This window comes from Falco punctatus (genome assembly GCF_963210335.1).
Source record: "Falco punctatus genome assembly, chromosome: 6".
NCBI lineage: Eukaryota > Metazoa > Chordata > Aves > Falconiformes > Falconidae > Falco > Falco punctatus.
This window is the reverse complement of record NC_137585.1, coordinates 41,177,418-41,192,329: the sequence shown is the minus strand read 5'-3', so window position 1 is coordinate 41,192,329 and position 14,912 is coordinate 41,177,418. Positions and strand designations below refer to the sequence as shown.

The window sequence follows — 14,912 nt, the reverse complement described above, 5'->3', positions numbered from 1 at the left end:
TTCCAAGTAACATCTTTAGATTTAGCATAACTAAGAGTACAACTAGAAAATCCCTTTTTCAGATTCCGTGTTTCAATTTATACAAAATTAATTAGTTCATCATATGCAATTTTTTTCCTAGGCCATAAGATTTTATTTCAGTAGACAAATCTTTGAAGATTTATCTCTGTTAAGACTATAATACTGATGTTATATAGCCATCTGTATTCTGGTGGCCTTTACAAATTTTACAGCATGTCATGCACCAAAACCCAGGTCCCTAGAATACAGGGAGGCTGTTAAATCTAGTTCCATTCTATCTGATGTGTTGCCTTCTTGAAGGAAATTTGTGACTTTCAAGCCTTGTGAGCTCCTTTTCAAGTAAAGATTTGGCAATTTACTACTACCTTTTCCCAACTGTTAATGTTGCTTTTGGAGGACCACTAACATGGTCCTCCAGACATACATCATTCTAAAAACAAAAAACTGGCTTCTCCACTTACATGCAGCAAAGCTCTTCGTTATTTTCACTGCACTACATTTCTCTAACATTTTGTCAGTAGAAAAGGCTCTGGATCCTGCTTGCATCTATACCATGTCTACATAACACAAGGCACACAATGCAGTATTTTTGGCTTGCCAAAAGCTGACACACAGTATCTATACCTTAGGCAGTTTACAATCCAAGCAGCAGCACAAATAAAGTGGCAAACACTTGTTCACTGCATGAAAAAATCCTGGCTGGACAACAGAAAGCATCTGTCTCCTAGCAGAAGGATTTCATGTATTGATGCAGCTGTTGAGTGGTCTGGGTGCATGTAAATTCTAACAGGTTGACTGCTTGCTAAAGGTACACCTATTGCCTGCCAGTTGTTGGACAAACAAATATAAAAAACTGCCTTTGTAAATATAATAGGGGTTACCACACCTGCTGTGCCTAAATGATTTTACCTTAGACTCTTCGGGGTTTTTTTTTCCAGCTTTGGTGCAATGAGCAGCAAGGAAGAGCCAGAGTGGAAGGAAACTATAGAATAACAGTTTGGAGCCTGAAAGGGCAGCATTTTAGTAGAAAGAGAGGCCATGGTCCAGTCTTAGCATGATACACGGAGTCAGACAAATAATATGATTTCTATATAATTACTTACTGTGTTAGGAACACACCGGAATTCTCTGCAGTTTCAAGGCTAAGCTTTATATTAATTGTTTCTGTAGTTAAACTGAACTCAGGCTACTCACATATCCCGAGTTAGTGCAGGTAATACTAGGGGTCCTTCTAGAAAGATTTTTAGTTCTCTTTGCCTGAGAACAGTTACATGACCTGGTAGATGGAATACACGGTAATAGCTAAACCATGCTGCAAATAAATGTGAAGTTGAGTATGCTTTAAAATGCAAGTCTGTTCTAAGTCTGTTTCCTCATTCTCCTTGGGCTTAGCAGTTGGCTGGCCCTGAAACCAAGGGAAATAGAATTTTGAATATAAACAGCACAAATATTGTTACACAAACTGGAATAATTTTACATTAATTTTCTTACCAATTCGGGTGATTTTATTGTAGGAAAGTTCAAGATTTTGGAGACTTATGCAGCCATCTAAGCCACAAAGTGATGAAAGATGGTTCTTATTCAGAATCAGAATACAGAGATTTTCTAGATTTTCACAGCTGATCATCCGAATGTTGTTTTCCTGCAATAAAGGAAAATGAGACTATTAAATAACATCTTAAGTGAAATAGCAGAATTAAGTGCAAAAATATGGTAGATTGTAATAATTGCTTACTTTTATCCTAAACTTCTAGCTAGGAGCAAGGGCATCTCTATTTTTTCCATTAGGAAATTGATAAATGAGTCATAGAAACTGCTGGGATAGAATAAAAATGTATCTCAAACTTTATTCTGGCTCTGAAAAAGCCTAGAAGTTAAAAAGTGTAAGGAGAAGTTAAGCACAGAGTGGTCTTTTCCATAAACACTGTCCCAGCTTCCCAAACCCTGGGAGACTGAACTAAAAATGGCACAGAAACCATCATATTTACTAGACATGCATGAAGACAGTTATGACTTTGCTGGAATCCTATTTACTAACAGTGAAAACCTGCTTTTAAAGGTATTTTGGTCACAAACACTGACACTGCTGTCAGTTAACGTTCTTCCCCCAAGAGATCTTGTTCTCAACATCCCTTTCCCCAGGCCATTTAATAATGCTTCCTCAGATTTTTATTTCACTATTTGCTGCCCTTGCTATTTTCTTCTGTTTTTTACCTGCAGATGCTCAAACACACAAAACTTAAAATTTCCTGCCTTTGTGACAAACTGATTAAGCCAAAGAGTCTAATTCCTATTCCAGAATTAACATGCCAACTAGACTTAGGTGCTACCTCCAGCTGCAGGCAGACATGTGTACAGGTTTTCCTTTGGAAGCCGTAACACTGATTCCTGCCCTTGGACAGCCCCTTCAGTTGTCCCAGTAAGTTAAAGCAGAGAACTGATATGGCTCAGATGTTGGGTTTTCTATCAATTGAAAGGAGAGGCAATATCAAGTAGGAATGAACGTCCAAGGGAAGCAGAGGCAGCTGCTTTAGCTGTGTGAGAAATAACCATGGAACAATCTTGGACTGTTTCAAATATCACAAAAGAGGCTGTTTCTTCATTAATGGAAGACAACTGCCACATCAGCTGGCACAGCAAAAGTATATATTATTAATAAAAATACTTTATATAATTATTAAAGTATTAATCAAGCATACTTAAAAGTATTTCTCAGGGTCTTCTCCCTGACTAAATTATCCTGACGCATCCCAGTGAGGCAATCCTGTATATGGTTTAAAGCATACCATATTAAAATTAAAAAAAAAAAAACACCAAACCCCAAAACAACTAACAAAACAAACCACACAACCAAAACTGTTATGCAAGAGACAATATCTGATTAAAAAAAAATAAATATCACATACCAATCTTAGTAGGACTGGCAGCTTACACTCTCATACTAATACTTTGCTCTTGTAATTTGAGGTACCCAAAATTATTGAATCCCAGAAATTATGTTCTGGATAGGTAAGAAAACTGAAAAAATGGCACAGGTATTTCAACCTGTCCTATTGCAATACTCTAGTTACTGCACAGACAACATTCCTTTAATTGTAATTATTATCAGCTCTCTTCTAATTTAATTAAACAAAAAACCCAAATGAATAAAAGCCCCATACTTTGGAAAGAACACCAGTTACTGAGCATGTAGAAACATTCAAGATTTCTACAAATAACAGCCATAGAAAAAACTTCCAACAGTTTGGGTTGGAAGGGACCTTAAAGATGATCTAGTTACACCCCCTCTGCCATGGGCAGGGACACCTTCCACTAGACCAGGTTGCTCAAAGCCCCATCCAGCCTGGCCTTGAACACTGCCAGGGATGGGGCATCCACAGCTTCTCTGGGCAACCTGTTCCAGTGCCTCACCACCCTCACAGTAAAGAATTTCTTCCCAACATCCAGTCTAAATCTACCCTCTTTCAGTTCAAAGCCATGACCCCTTGTCCTATCACTACATGCCCTTGCAAAAAGTGCCTCTCCAGCTTGCTTGTAGACCCCCTTTAGGTACTGAAAGGCTGCCATAAGGCCTCCTTGGAGCCTTCTCTTCTCCAGGCTGAACAACTACAACTCTCAGCTTGTCTTCACAGGAGAGATGCTCCAGCCCTCTGATCATCTTCGTGGCCCTCTTCTGGGCTCACTCCAACAGGTCCATGTCCTTCTTGTGTTGGGGGCCCCAGAGCAGAACACAGTACTCCAGGTGGTGTCTCATGAGAGCTGAGTAGAGGGATTATGCTTCTTTTGATACAGCCCAGGATTCAGTTGGCTTTCTGAGCTGCAGGCATATACTGCTGGGTCATGTTGAGCTCATCAATGAACTCCCCCATGTCCTTCTCCTCAGGGCTGCTCTCAATCCATTCTCTGCTCAGCCTATATTTGTGCTTGGGATTGCTTCAACCCATGTGGAGGACCATGCACTTGGCCTTGCTGAACTTCATGAGGTTCACACAGGTCCAGCTCTCAAGCCTGTCAAGCTCTCTCTGGGTGGCATCCCTTCCCTCCAGCATGTTGACCACACCACACAGATTGGTATAATTGACAAACTTGCTGACGGTGCACTTAATCCCACTGTCCATGTCACTGAAAAAGATCTTAAACAGTGCTGGTCCCAGTACTGACCCCAAGGAACATCACTTGTCACTGGTCTCCACTTGGACACCAAGCCATTTACCACAACTCCTTGAGTGCAACCATCCAGCCAATTCCTTATCCACTGAGTGGTCCATCCATCAAATCCATGTCTTTCCAGTTTAGAGACAAGGATGTCATGCAGGACAGTGTCAAACGCTTTGCACCAGTCCATGTAAATGACATCAGTTGCTCTTCCCTCGTCCACCAACACTGTAATGCCATCATAGAAGACCACCAAATTTGCTAAGCATGATCTTCCCTTAGTGAAGCCATGTTGGCTGTCACCAGTCACCTCCTTATTTTCCATGTGTCTTAGCATAGTTTCCAGGAGTATCTGCTCCATGATCTTGCTTGGTACAGAGGTGAGACTGACTGGCCCTTAGCTCCCTGGGTCTTCCTATCTTACTTTTTTAAAAATGAGGTTTATGTTTCCCTTTTTCCAGTCAGTGGGAACTTCACCAGACTGCCACAACTTCTCAAATATGACGGATAGTAGCTTAGAGACGTCATCTGCCAGTTCCCTCAGGACCCATGGATGCATGTGGTCAGGTCACATGGACTTGCATGCCTTCAGGTTCTTTAGAAACTGATCTTCTGCTACAGTGGGCAGTTTTTCATTCTCCCAGTCCCTGCCTTTACTTTCTGTGATTGGGGCAGTGTGGCTGGAGCATGTGCCAGCAAGGACTCTGACAAAAAAGTCACTGAGTACCTCAGCCTTCTCTATGTCCCAGGCATATTAACTTTCTTGTGAATTTGTGTTATTAAAGCACATGAAATAAAAAAATGTGAATAGAGTTGCTTCATGTAAATCGTCAAGTTCTGGAATTAAGATGCATCACAGAGCAAAATGTTCTCTTTAGTCATTAAATTTATAAGGCCATGTAAGACACTGTGCAGTAGCAAGTACCTGGACATTATGTCTCTAGTGTAACTCAATATACTGTTCCTTGAGCATATATGCGAGTATTTTAATATTCAAGGTGTGTATTGCAAAGGACTCTTCGTTCTGCCTCCTCCTGCTTAAGATGAGCATCTGCCATGGTAACCACATCTGCCTACTTAGGAATCAGAGGGAATGAAGTAACAAAGATCTATCACTGTGCCATACCTAACGCTAATCCTAGATTGATACTATCATGCACTTTTCTTAGTTTATCTTGATTCATTTGCAGGATGTTGCTTTAGTACAATGCACATTATTATCTGCAATGCAAATCTGCTGGTATAACTTTGGGGATATTCCTATAGTCTTAAGGCACTACAAGTTACATATTCAGTTAGATGCAACTGCACAGCCAAGTAAGCAGCAAAACAGGTAGTCCTCCTGGGTTGCAATAAAGAATCAAACACACTTGGTACCTCCATGTTGATATACTTTAGGTCTTTGCAGTTACTTAGTCCTTCCAGTGCAACTAGTCCACAGCGCCTCAGGGTCAAAACTTGAAGATTTGAACACTTGGATAACATGGAAAGGCTGCAAGCTGGCAAATCTTCAAGTGTAAGTGTTGTGACCTACATGCATTTATTGATAAACAAAATTAATTATTTGTATATTGAATATTCATTATATAATGTCACATTATGGTTATTTTCTTTTTTTTTTTAAAAAAGAGACCAAAACTGCATTCTACTTACACTTTAGAAAATGCAAGTAACTAATGTTAATACTTTCATATAGAAAAGGATGGCAACGTTGGGTTTGATGTGTTAAATGGGAGAAGTTATTATGAAAACAATCTGTTTGATTTCAACATCCACCTTAAAATAAACACAACTTATACTTTAGTAATGACATTGCTTTGAATGGATGGAAGATTAACACTGAGCAAAACAATTAATAGTGTGAACTGTTTCCCATCATACTATCATAAATAATAAGTGACTGTGCAAGAACAGACAAAAGTAGTTCAGATTAAGTTTGTGTAGTCTAGTATGTCATCAAAGAGTGGATACCAAGATAGGAGCACAGAGCAAACATACAGTGGTAAGTTACTAAGTGATAGGAAAAGTAAGTGCTGGGAACCAAGAGATGTTCTTTATGGAAAAACACCATTTGTAAGCTGATCAGCAATGACTTGCTTCTGGAAGAGACTAGTATTCTCAAAACTCTGAAGGGGCTAGATGAGCAGGAGCTGAAATCCAGACCCTCACACAAAGGCAAAACCATGTTAATTTAGCAGAAAACAGGAGATAGGAGCTCCTGCCTTTTATAGGCTTAATATACTATCAATCATCTGAAGACTAATACCACAGCAGTGTGCTTTACAGTGCTCATAGGAGTTGCAAAGTGATTCTCATTGCTCTTATTTTGCACTTGTGCAGAGGAACTCTCACTCTCACTGAGATCTGTAACCTGCTCTTTCAAAACAGCATTCTGCTGATATACAAGGAAAAAAAATAAATAGCATGGCTTATCATTTCATTCTAAATCTTCTATATAGTTACCTGCTGCAGAGTACTCCAGGGGCCACTATGAATTATCTTTTCTGTACTTAGTGAAGGCATCTTGCTAAATGAACTTTTCCTTGGTTTTTTTTTTATAGTTGCTTTCTTTCTTTGGTTTTCTTCATATACTTTAGACCAAGATTTACATGTGTTCATCCAGTTTATTCTCTTTTTTTCAATATCATCAGGAAGAATTAGTCTGCTGGAACACTCAGCTACATCTTGAATTCTGTTCCAGGTCTCTCTGACTTCCTCATTAGCATCTCCCATTAGAAACATAGTTTTCTTCATTGTGTCAGACTGAGAAAACTGATCTTTGACTTCTCTAGTACTAGCATCTGGCTTGACATTTGGTGGACTGCTGTGTATATTGTTTGTCTTATTTTCTATCATGTCATTAGCTCCAAAATTAACAGATTCATCCTTGGAAGTATGAATATCCAAAGCTTTATTAAGAACTCTAGTTTGTGAGTAATTTTCTTCTACATGTAGTATTGAATTCATGTACATGTTCTCATTATTTACGTGAGAAGAGTATTCCCTCTTCTCTGAACCTAGCATATTTGGTGTTGGTGTCAAATTTCTTTCTGCTGGAATCATCCAATTATTTGCTTCATCCATCATTTCAGCCTGGTCTTCTTTTTGTTCTTCTGCTTGTTTATTTAGTTCCTTCTTCTGTTCTCTTATTATTTCCATATTTTCTGTCTGCTTATCATTTTTTATGCTTTCTTTGTTTTCTTCACTGTCACTCATGACAGCTTTTGCTCTTTTTTCTCCTAGTTTTCTGTGTTCTTCTCTTATTTGCAGCTTGTTTTCTCTTTCAAGTCTCAGGCTTTCTTTCTTTTTCTCATATTCCTCACACCTCCTCACCCATGCCAAATATTCCTCTCTTTCAGGTTCTTCTTGTCTTTTTCCCCCCTCTATTTTTTGCCTATTTTCTTCCATTTGCATCTTCATTTTTTCCTCTTTTTCTTTCATGTCTATCTCTATTTCTTTTAGTATCTTCTGCTTCTTTTTTACTTCATCTTTCCATTCTTTTAAGATGGGAGCATATTTTTTATGGACTAAAAATGATCTAAATCTAGCTTGGATTTTCACAGCTGCTCTATTCTGTTGTTCTGCCAGGTGTTGTCTTTCTTTTGCTTTCTGCTTTTCCAAGGCCTTTTTCTCCTCTTCCATTTGCTTTGTGATCCATTCCTAGGCCAAACAATTAGGATATACTTCAAACACACTTAAAATAGGACAGGTGTTGGTACATATTTATCATTAATAAACAGAATCTGGGGTATTAACTGTTCCAGAATAACATTTATTCCCAAATATATGATAGTAACCTCCCAGTTCTTTGACAAAAGCTTATTGTAGACCTCATGTTGCATAATTTTGTCTCTCCAAGCTTTCTTTTCTTTCTGTAACTCATCTTCTACTGCAGTTTGGTGTTTCTGCACAACAAATTAACTTAAATGAATATTGTATGAAACCTGGAACATCACAAAACACCCTCTTTCCAATCTCCCCCATCTTTTTGACTTTCTAACAGTCTACTTTTGTGAATGCCTGAATTAAAATGAGAAATTCAGCTGTGTGAGTATCAAAATAAACAACTAGAAACTTGCATCAGTAATGCAGATTGGGTCATGTTCTGAAAGATGCATACCTTCAGAGACTCAGTGTATTGATATTGACCCAAACAACTGCCATCTTCCTCTCCAAATTCCATGCTACTATTGAAGATGAAACCTACTTTTATGAAACAACCATTCAAAGTACAGGTAGATAACAGAAACATTATAGAAACAAACACTCTGAAAGTAGCAGTCTCCCTTTAATTAGACTGGTATGATGCTGGTAATCTTAAAATCTTTCAAACCGGAATTTTGTCCAGTAAAGCTAAAGAATTTTTTTTCACTGAAATTGTTTCTAAACAGAAAATGAAAGTTCAAGTCTATTTTCTCACTACTTGCAAATAAATAGCATTTCCCTCCTTTCCCAACATATTCTCAATCAGAAAAAAAATCTCCAAATGATTTGGAATTACATCTGACTGAAAATTATCAAACAGTAAGCACCTAAAAACCAGAGGCTGATCCAGAATCACATAGTTCTTGGTGGAGCCAAGATAAATCAGTACCAGCCAAATCAAATACACAGCAGGACATGAAGGAACAAGTACAAATAAACTACCATTTCCAACTTGGAGCATGAAGTCTCCCAGGTGCCTAAGCACTGCTTTTCATGCATATTCAGAAGCATGCCGTTCAGACAACAGGAGACTAGACTTCTAGATAATTCTGTAATGGAGGAAGTTAGTCACTTCTCTCACCTCCAAAAAGAGTGCACTAGTGACAGTACTATCAAAGTGTCTAAATAGGGATGTGCCCTAACTTGTCTGGAGAAAGAAAGCCATTCTACATCCAAAAATGGTTTGTGACATCAAAGAACAGAGGAAGCCTTATTAATTTTGTGGCCTATTGAAAATGGAGCTATATCAGACACTGAGCTGGCCTTCAGACATCAAAGGTCTTTTCACTTACTGAGCTCTTCCTTAATTTTGGTGACCTGAATTACCTTGCTGGGACCAAATTGCCCACTTCTTTCAGAAAGCTACAAATTAGTTAACTGAAAATGCAGTGTTAATGCATCTCTCAAAATACAAATATTTAGGCTAAATAATAAAATATTGTGGCCCCACATGTATAATGTCTGAGGGTTACATTTCTTCATGTTCTTATGCTCTTGTGGAGAGCTATCAAATTTTATCCCTCAGCATGCATCATGCACTACAGCAAAACGCAACTAAATACTCTGAGAATGTGACCGGTCAATATATGGAGTCATGTTCTGTTGTGGCAGAACTCCGTAGATGAAGTCTGACTCAATTTCCCAGATACAGACAAGAAAAGGGCATATTGTAACTTTTACCTAGATGAGGTACAGCACCAGCATTTCTGAAATTAGTAATTTTGGTTCAGATTACTCCACCTACGATTTTTCATCTAAATATGAAATTGGGTTGGGAGGTCCAAAGTAATGAAGTATTTTCTATTAAGGCACAGTGACTATTTTTCATTTGCAAATAATTTAGCAAAACTCTCATTTCCAGTACTTTGGCTGGTGTCACAATATAAAAACTGAGTAAGGGTAAAGCCTAAAGAATAATTTAACATCTAGCATAGCAAATTCATTTACTGCTGAACAAAGTGGTAAACACATAAACCCCTATGGATTATATATATATCCATATATATATATATATATTATATATATAAGTCTTACATCTCGCTTTGGTATCACAAGTAGACAGAGTTTAGGACAGTTATACAGTTTGGGATAGTACTCTCTTTTTCACATTATATGTTGAATTCACATAGTCTAGATGGGAACAGGTTGGCTTCAGTATCATTAATTACCTTATGAAGAAGCTCTAACTTTATTCTTTCAGCCTCAAATTCCTCCAGATGCAGCACCCTTCTTCTGTGTTCCTCTTCATTCCGTTTTTCATGTGCTTCCCTCTCAGCTTTCCACTTTTTCCTCTTCTCATCTTCAAGCTCCTTTTGTCTTTTCACCCAGTACTCAAACTCCTGTCCACACCTTTCTTCTGCTTCACAGTGAGTAAGGCTTATGCTCATTTCAGCATCAGCTATGAATTTGTAATCAACCAAGCAAACCTTTTATTTAACTTCCTAGTAAATATTGGGGGACATTAAACAGTCTTACTGACAAGAAAAGGATTCTGTGCTGATACAGCCAGGTATATATATCCCCAAGGAAATCAAAACTACAATATGAGTCTTTTCTATCAAAGAAGTCTTATTATCATGATGCACACTTACTGACTCTGCTACAATCGTACTTATTCTATCAATGTATATTTCAGGATTACACTTTGGCTTCAGGATTAATGTCATCTGTAGCTATCAGCAGGGGTTTTATAACAGTTGCACTCTACCTCAAAACATGCAAAGGGTACAGTGAAGTGAAATGCTCTCAGCCAGTGTGGCTATAAAAAAATAAAAAAGTTGTGGCCACAGCACAGCCTACTTAGTGTCTCCAATCTGGCTTCCATTTGTATTCATAATTATTTAAATAATTTTTGGGTAGTATTTTTTGAAACAAATTTCTATCAAAACATTAAAGACTAGGATACTTTTGTGATCCTGAAATGAGATAAAAGCACAGGTATTTGCTCATGTCCAGCTCATGAAATTAAAAAATTATTGCATACTGGGCTGTGTCATTCTTTACAAAGAATGTTACAATATTTATGAAAACAGAAAAGCAGGAAACAGTGATGTGACACTAAAAAGATCAGCTCACCCAAACAACTAATGCATTTGCTTACCTGTAACAAAATGGTCATCAGTGACCACTTCACTGGTGGACCGACTATTATAACTAGGTGTTGCAGCAATCTGCAAGTCTTCATCTTCAGTTTCAAACCGTACCTAATATAATTTAATATTGTCATTAAAGAACAAGAAAAAATTAAAAGCATAACATTATAAAAATCTTCCAGAATAAGAATAAGCTTTTCATGATATGACAAGCACAGTAATACAAAATCTACTACTGACTGGAATCCTTAGACATTGAATAACGCAAATGTACCCATCAAAATATTGTTTGCTAGAGTAATAAATATTGGATTATTTCTATGTGTTTTTTTAATATATTTTGCATTTTTACCTGAAAAATAAATGTTTGCGTTTGGGATTTGTTTTACTTTCTGTGGAACTAAGCACTATTTATGCATTAATACTGTTATGCACATAGGGGAGGAGATAGTTACAAAGTAAATTTTTAAGAAGTCTATGTGAAAATAATGCTATAGGCACAGAGATTGCTATATTTATTTCATTGTTCTTTACTGGCAAGAAGTAATCTATTCCTTCTCATTTATCATCTGTTCATCACATGCGTGGGGCATATGTTAATATTTGTAATGCTGCTGAAGTCACATAAAGTAATTGTGCTGTTCTAAACAACGGTCTTCGGAGACTCATGTTTGCAAACGTGCTCCCAATAAAAGCCAGACAACAAATTAAAAGTGATTGAATTAAATACAGTTTTATGTTTTTCTTAGAACTTTAGCAAGTTATTTAATCGAATCGTATGAAAATATAAGAGAACCTAGGTTCATAACTCTTGATTTGTCTTTGAAAGTTACAGACATTATGTTTACCTTTTCTATAAAATAATGGAATATATTAGTAGCAAGATTAACAGTAGCACATCCTCCTGATCATCATAAAAGTAATGATTAGAGAAGTTTAAAAGTGTTATCATACTATTGAGACAATATTCTGCAAATAATTAACAATAAAGAGTTATTCTGTTTTGTTTAATTTTGGCTTTTGTGCTCAGCAGCTCAACTACTGACACAGAGAATTTATTCCAAATTTTAAAACTTATAGATGTAGTATATTACAGCTGATATCCCAGTTCTAAAGAACAGCATATACAAACTCATCTTAACACTTTATGGATAGTCTGACAGCAACAAAACTGAACACATCTACCGGTCTCCTCAGGAGGCCAACAAAGCAAGTGTAAATTATCTAAATTACTTAATAGATTCTTTTCTCAATATAAATACTGTTTAAATGGAGAATACCTCTTTTTTAAATTGATCCAGATTTTCATTATATTCAGAAGCCAATTCTGCCAAGTAATCTGAAGCATGGCAAGAAACTACTCCATAGATGTTACCTAAAGAAGAAATAAATATAATTTAGTACATAAAGAGACAATCCCTTACCAGCACTCAGTTCTGCTCTATATTGCTTAGCTACTATATTTCCATAAACTAAAATAAAGGATTGTTTTTCCTTTAAAAATCTTACACCCCCATCCCATTTTTACTCAAATATGTATGGGAGTCATTTCTCTACATTAAAAGCAGCAAATACATGTAACCAAAACACACACTGATATTGTAAGAATCCAGTGACAGCAAGTATGAAAGAGAATTTCACAGCACAGAACACAGAACAACATTTTCTGTGTAGAAAAACACAGTAGAACTTGTATTGGGCAGGTCAAAAACTGACAAAGAACTAAAAAAGTAATTAAAAAAGAAGTGTCCATTACAAAAAACAGATAGAAAGAAACCTTCCTCAAATATTAAAATATATTGACAATATTGAACTTTTGTTCACAAAGACTGTTACACTAAATGAGTGTTAAACCCAAGATGATGTGAAAAAGAACAGAGAGGCCAGCTCTCTGGCACATAAGACTATGAGCTTGTCCTCAGTCACAAGCTGACATGGCAATATTGTTCCCCAATGACAAGGTCATTTCATTTAATGCTAGCTTGGATATCTCTAAAGACAGACTTTAAACACATCCTATGTGGTTCAATTGTATCTGAACTCTTAGCTTCATCTCCTAATGACTTCATTTCAGATTAAGAGTCTGGCCTAGGTCCTGATCCAGGGAATGATCCTGCACCTTACCTCGATCTATGGTTTAGCACCAGATGAATTTTTAGAAAAATTCAATTCATACTCTGATGTTAGACAGCATTGCATAGGTTTATTCCTAGAGATTTCCAGCATGCATTCAGAAGCTGTTGCAATAGGTTTCACTGCTTGCTTTACTTAAACATTTGCATCGTTTTACTGATGATTGTTAGTCAAACTTCGACTGGCGATACAAGGTGCATAAATATTTTATTTAACTGTGACCCCTGCTTACTTGTCGTTTCTTCATCTTCTAAGTCTTGCAGTATAAGTTTTTCAGCATCTTGATTTCTGCTCTTTATAAAGTTTAAATAGGGGAGAACTGATTCTGGCAAGTCATCTGAAATCTAGAAAAACATGGCATTTGACATAAATTCTACATTTTCATATCACAGCCATTACCAGAGGTAAATACTTGACATGCAAGAACAAAGACTCACTTTTGGCTTCACCTATAAAGCACTGATGGAGATTTAGTACCTGCTGCTAACAAAATTGTTCCCAGTTCCTGTACTCTTCGCATTGTCTTACCACCCACTGACCAATTAATAATTCTCATTTTTAATTACATTCTAATTAAGTTTTGATTGGAACACATTTTAGTAACTTATTTTCTACTATCTTCAGAAACATGTTTCAATTAACATTTTCTTTATAATTGTGTTGGACCAAGAAATTATGGAAAATGTTAAGACAAAAATTAATGAATACCTATGATGCACAGGATCTTTTTCTTAAAAATGTTCAGACTCTTTAGAAAATAAATTAATTTTAAATTTACTAATGTTTAAAGTATGCATGCAAACCAGATGCTTCAACTTTCTTTACTGCACACTTCCTATTCAAAAGACCGCCTTTTACTGCACGGATTTGGGAAAATGGACTGCCTTCTCTCAGATGTGTAAATTCAGCTAAACATTGCTAGCATTCAGCATGTAAGTGCTTAAATAATTCTCACTGATGCCTTTGCCTATCTTTATGTCATATTAAACACATGATTTATGGTCACATATGACCAATATCATGTACCCCAGTATCCTATGGACCGATCCTTTTGCTACAAATCTGAAAGATTTAAATAACTGAAAAGGAACCAAATAACTGGTTGGATTTCAAAGGAAAATCTTTCCCCAACATAAGAAGCCATCCAAAAAGAGAGGACCTGAAGCACTACTTTAGATGAAATTAGTATCTGGAAGTCTTAAAACATGAGTCAGTCTCTTTTTAAGATTTAAATACAGATTTAAATAAAGAATCATTGGCTTATTCATCCGTATTTAATTTAACCCATCAGCTTAATTAAAGCTTCCAGCTTCAGAGGATTCTAAAACAAATCATTATCTCAGCATCTGATTTTCTTACTTAAGCAGAATGCCAATATCCATCTCATTTATTGGCTTGTCACCACTGGAGGTTACATTTTTCATGAAGCAATATTACTGAGACTACTTTTAGAAGAAATCTTCAGGCTAGCTATTTCAGGAAAAATTTCCTTCACGAGAGAGGCTTTCCTATGTCCATATTACTTTCAAGCAGAAATAGAGTAAGTTTTAGCCCACTAAATACTTACTGTCTCACTGTCACTCAAAGCTTCTTCTAATACCTCTGTGTCAGAATTATCTGCTTCAAGGGAAGAAACACTAATTCTGCTTAATTCTGTTTCTATTTCTTTTTCAATTCCTTCAGTATCTTCTGACATTCTGCTTTTCAAAGTGTCTTATCTGTTTTCAAAGCTACACAAAGAAAATACAAAGTTTCAGCAGTGCATGAACCAGTGGGTGCTCATTTAGATGTATTTATTGAACATGA

General features: G+C 36.7%; 1 protein-coding gene across 1 annotated transcript in view; it reads right to left on the bottom strand.

Annotated features, from left to right (window-relative positions):
• Positions 1-14,887, bottom strand: part of LRRIQ1 (leucine rich repeats and IQ motif containing 1) — a 117,062-nt gene extending 102,175 nt beyond the window's left edge. The window contains exons 1-9 of the mRNA XM_080394214.1: positions 14,674-14,887; positions 13,339-13,450; positions 12,254-12,348; positions 10,982-11,084; positions 10,050-10,279; positions 8,007-8,081; positions 6,640-7,836; positions 5,554-5,706; positions 1,513-1,663 (exon numbers count right to left, since the gene is read on the bottom strand). Coding sequence (XP_080250340.1) covers positions 1,513-1,663; positions 5,554-5,706; positions 6,640-7,836; positions 8,007-8,081; positions 10,050-10,279; positions 10,982-11,084; positions 12,254-12,348; positions 13,339-13,450; positions 14,674-14,802 — 2,245 coding nt within the window. The 5' untranslated portion in view covers positions 14,803-14,887. The remainder of the gene's footprint in view (positions 1-1,512; positions 1,664-5,553; positions 5,707-6,639; positions 7,837-8,006; positions 8,082-10,049; positions 10,280-10,981; positions 11,085-12,253; positions 12,349-13,338; positions 13,451-14,673) is intronic.
• Between the last annotated feature and the right edge of the window lie 25 nt (positions 14,888-14,912).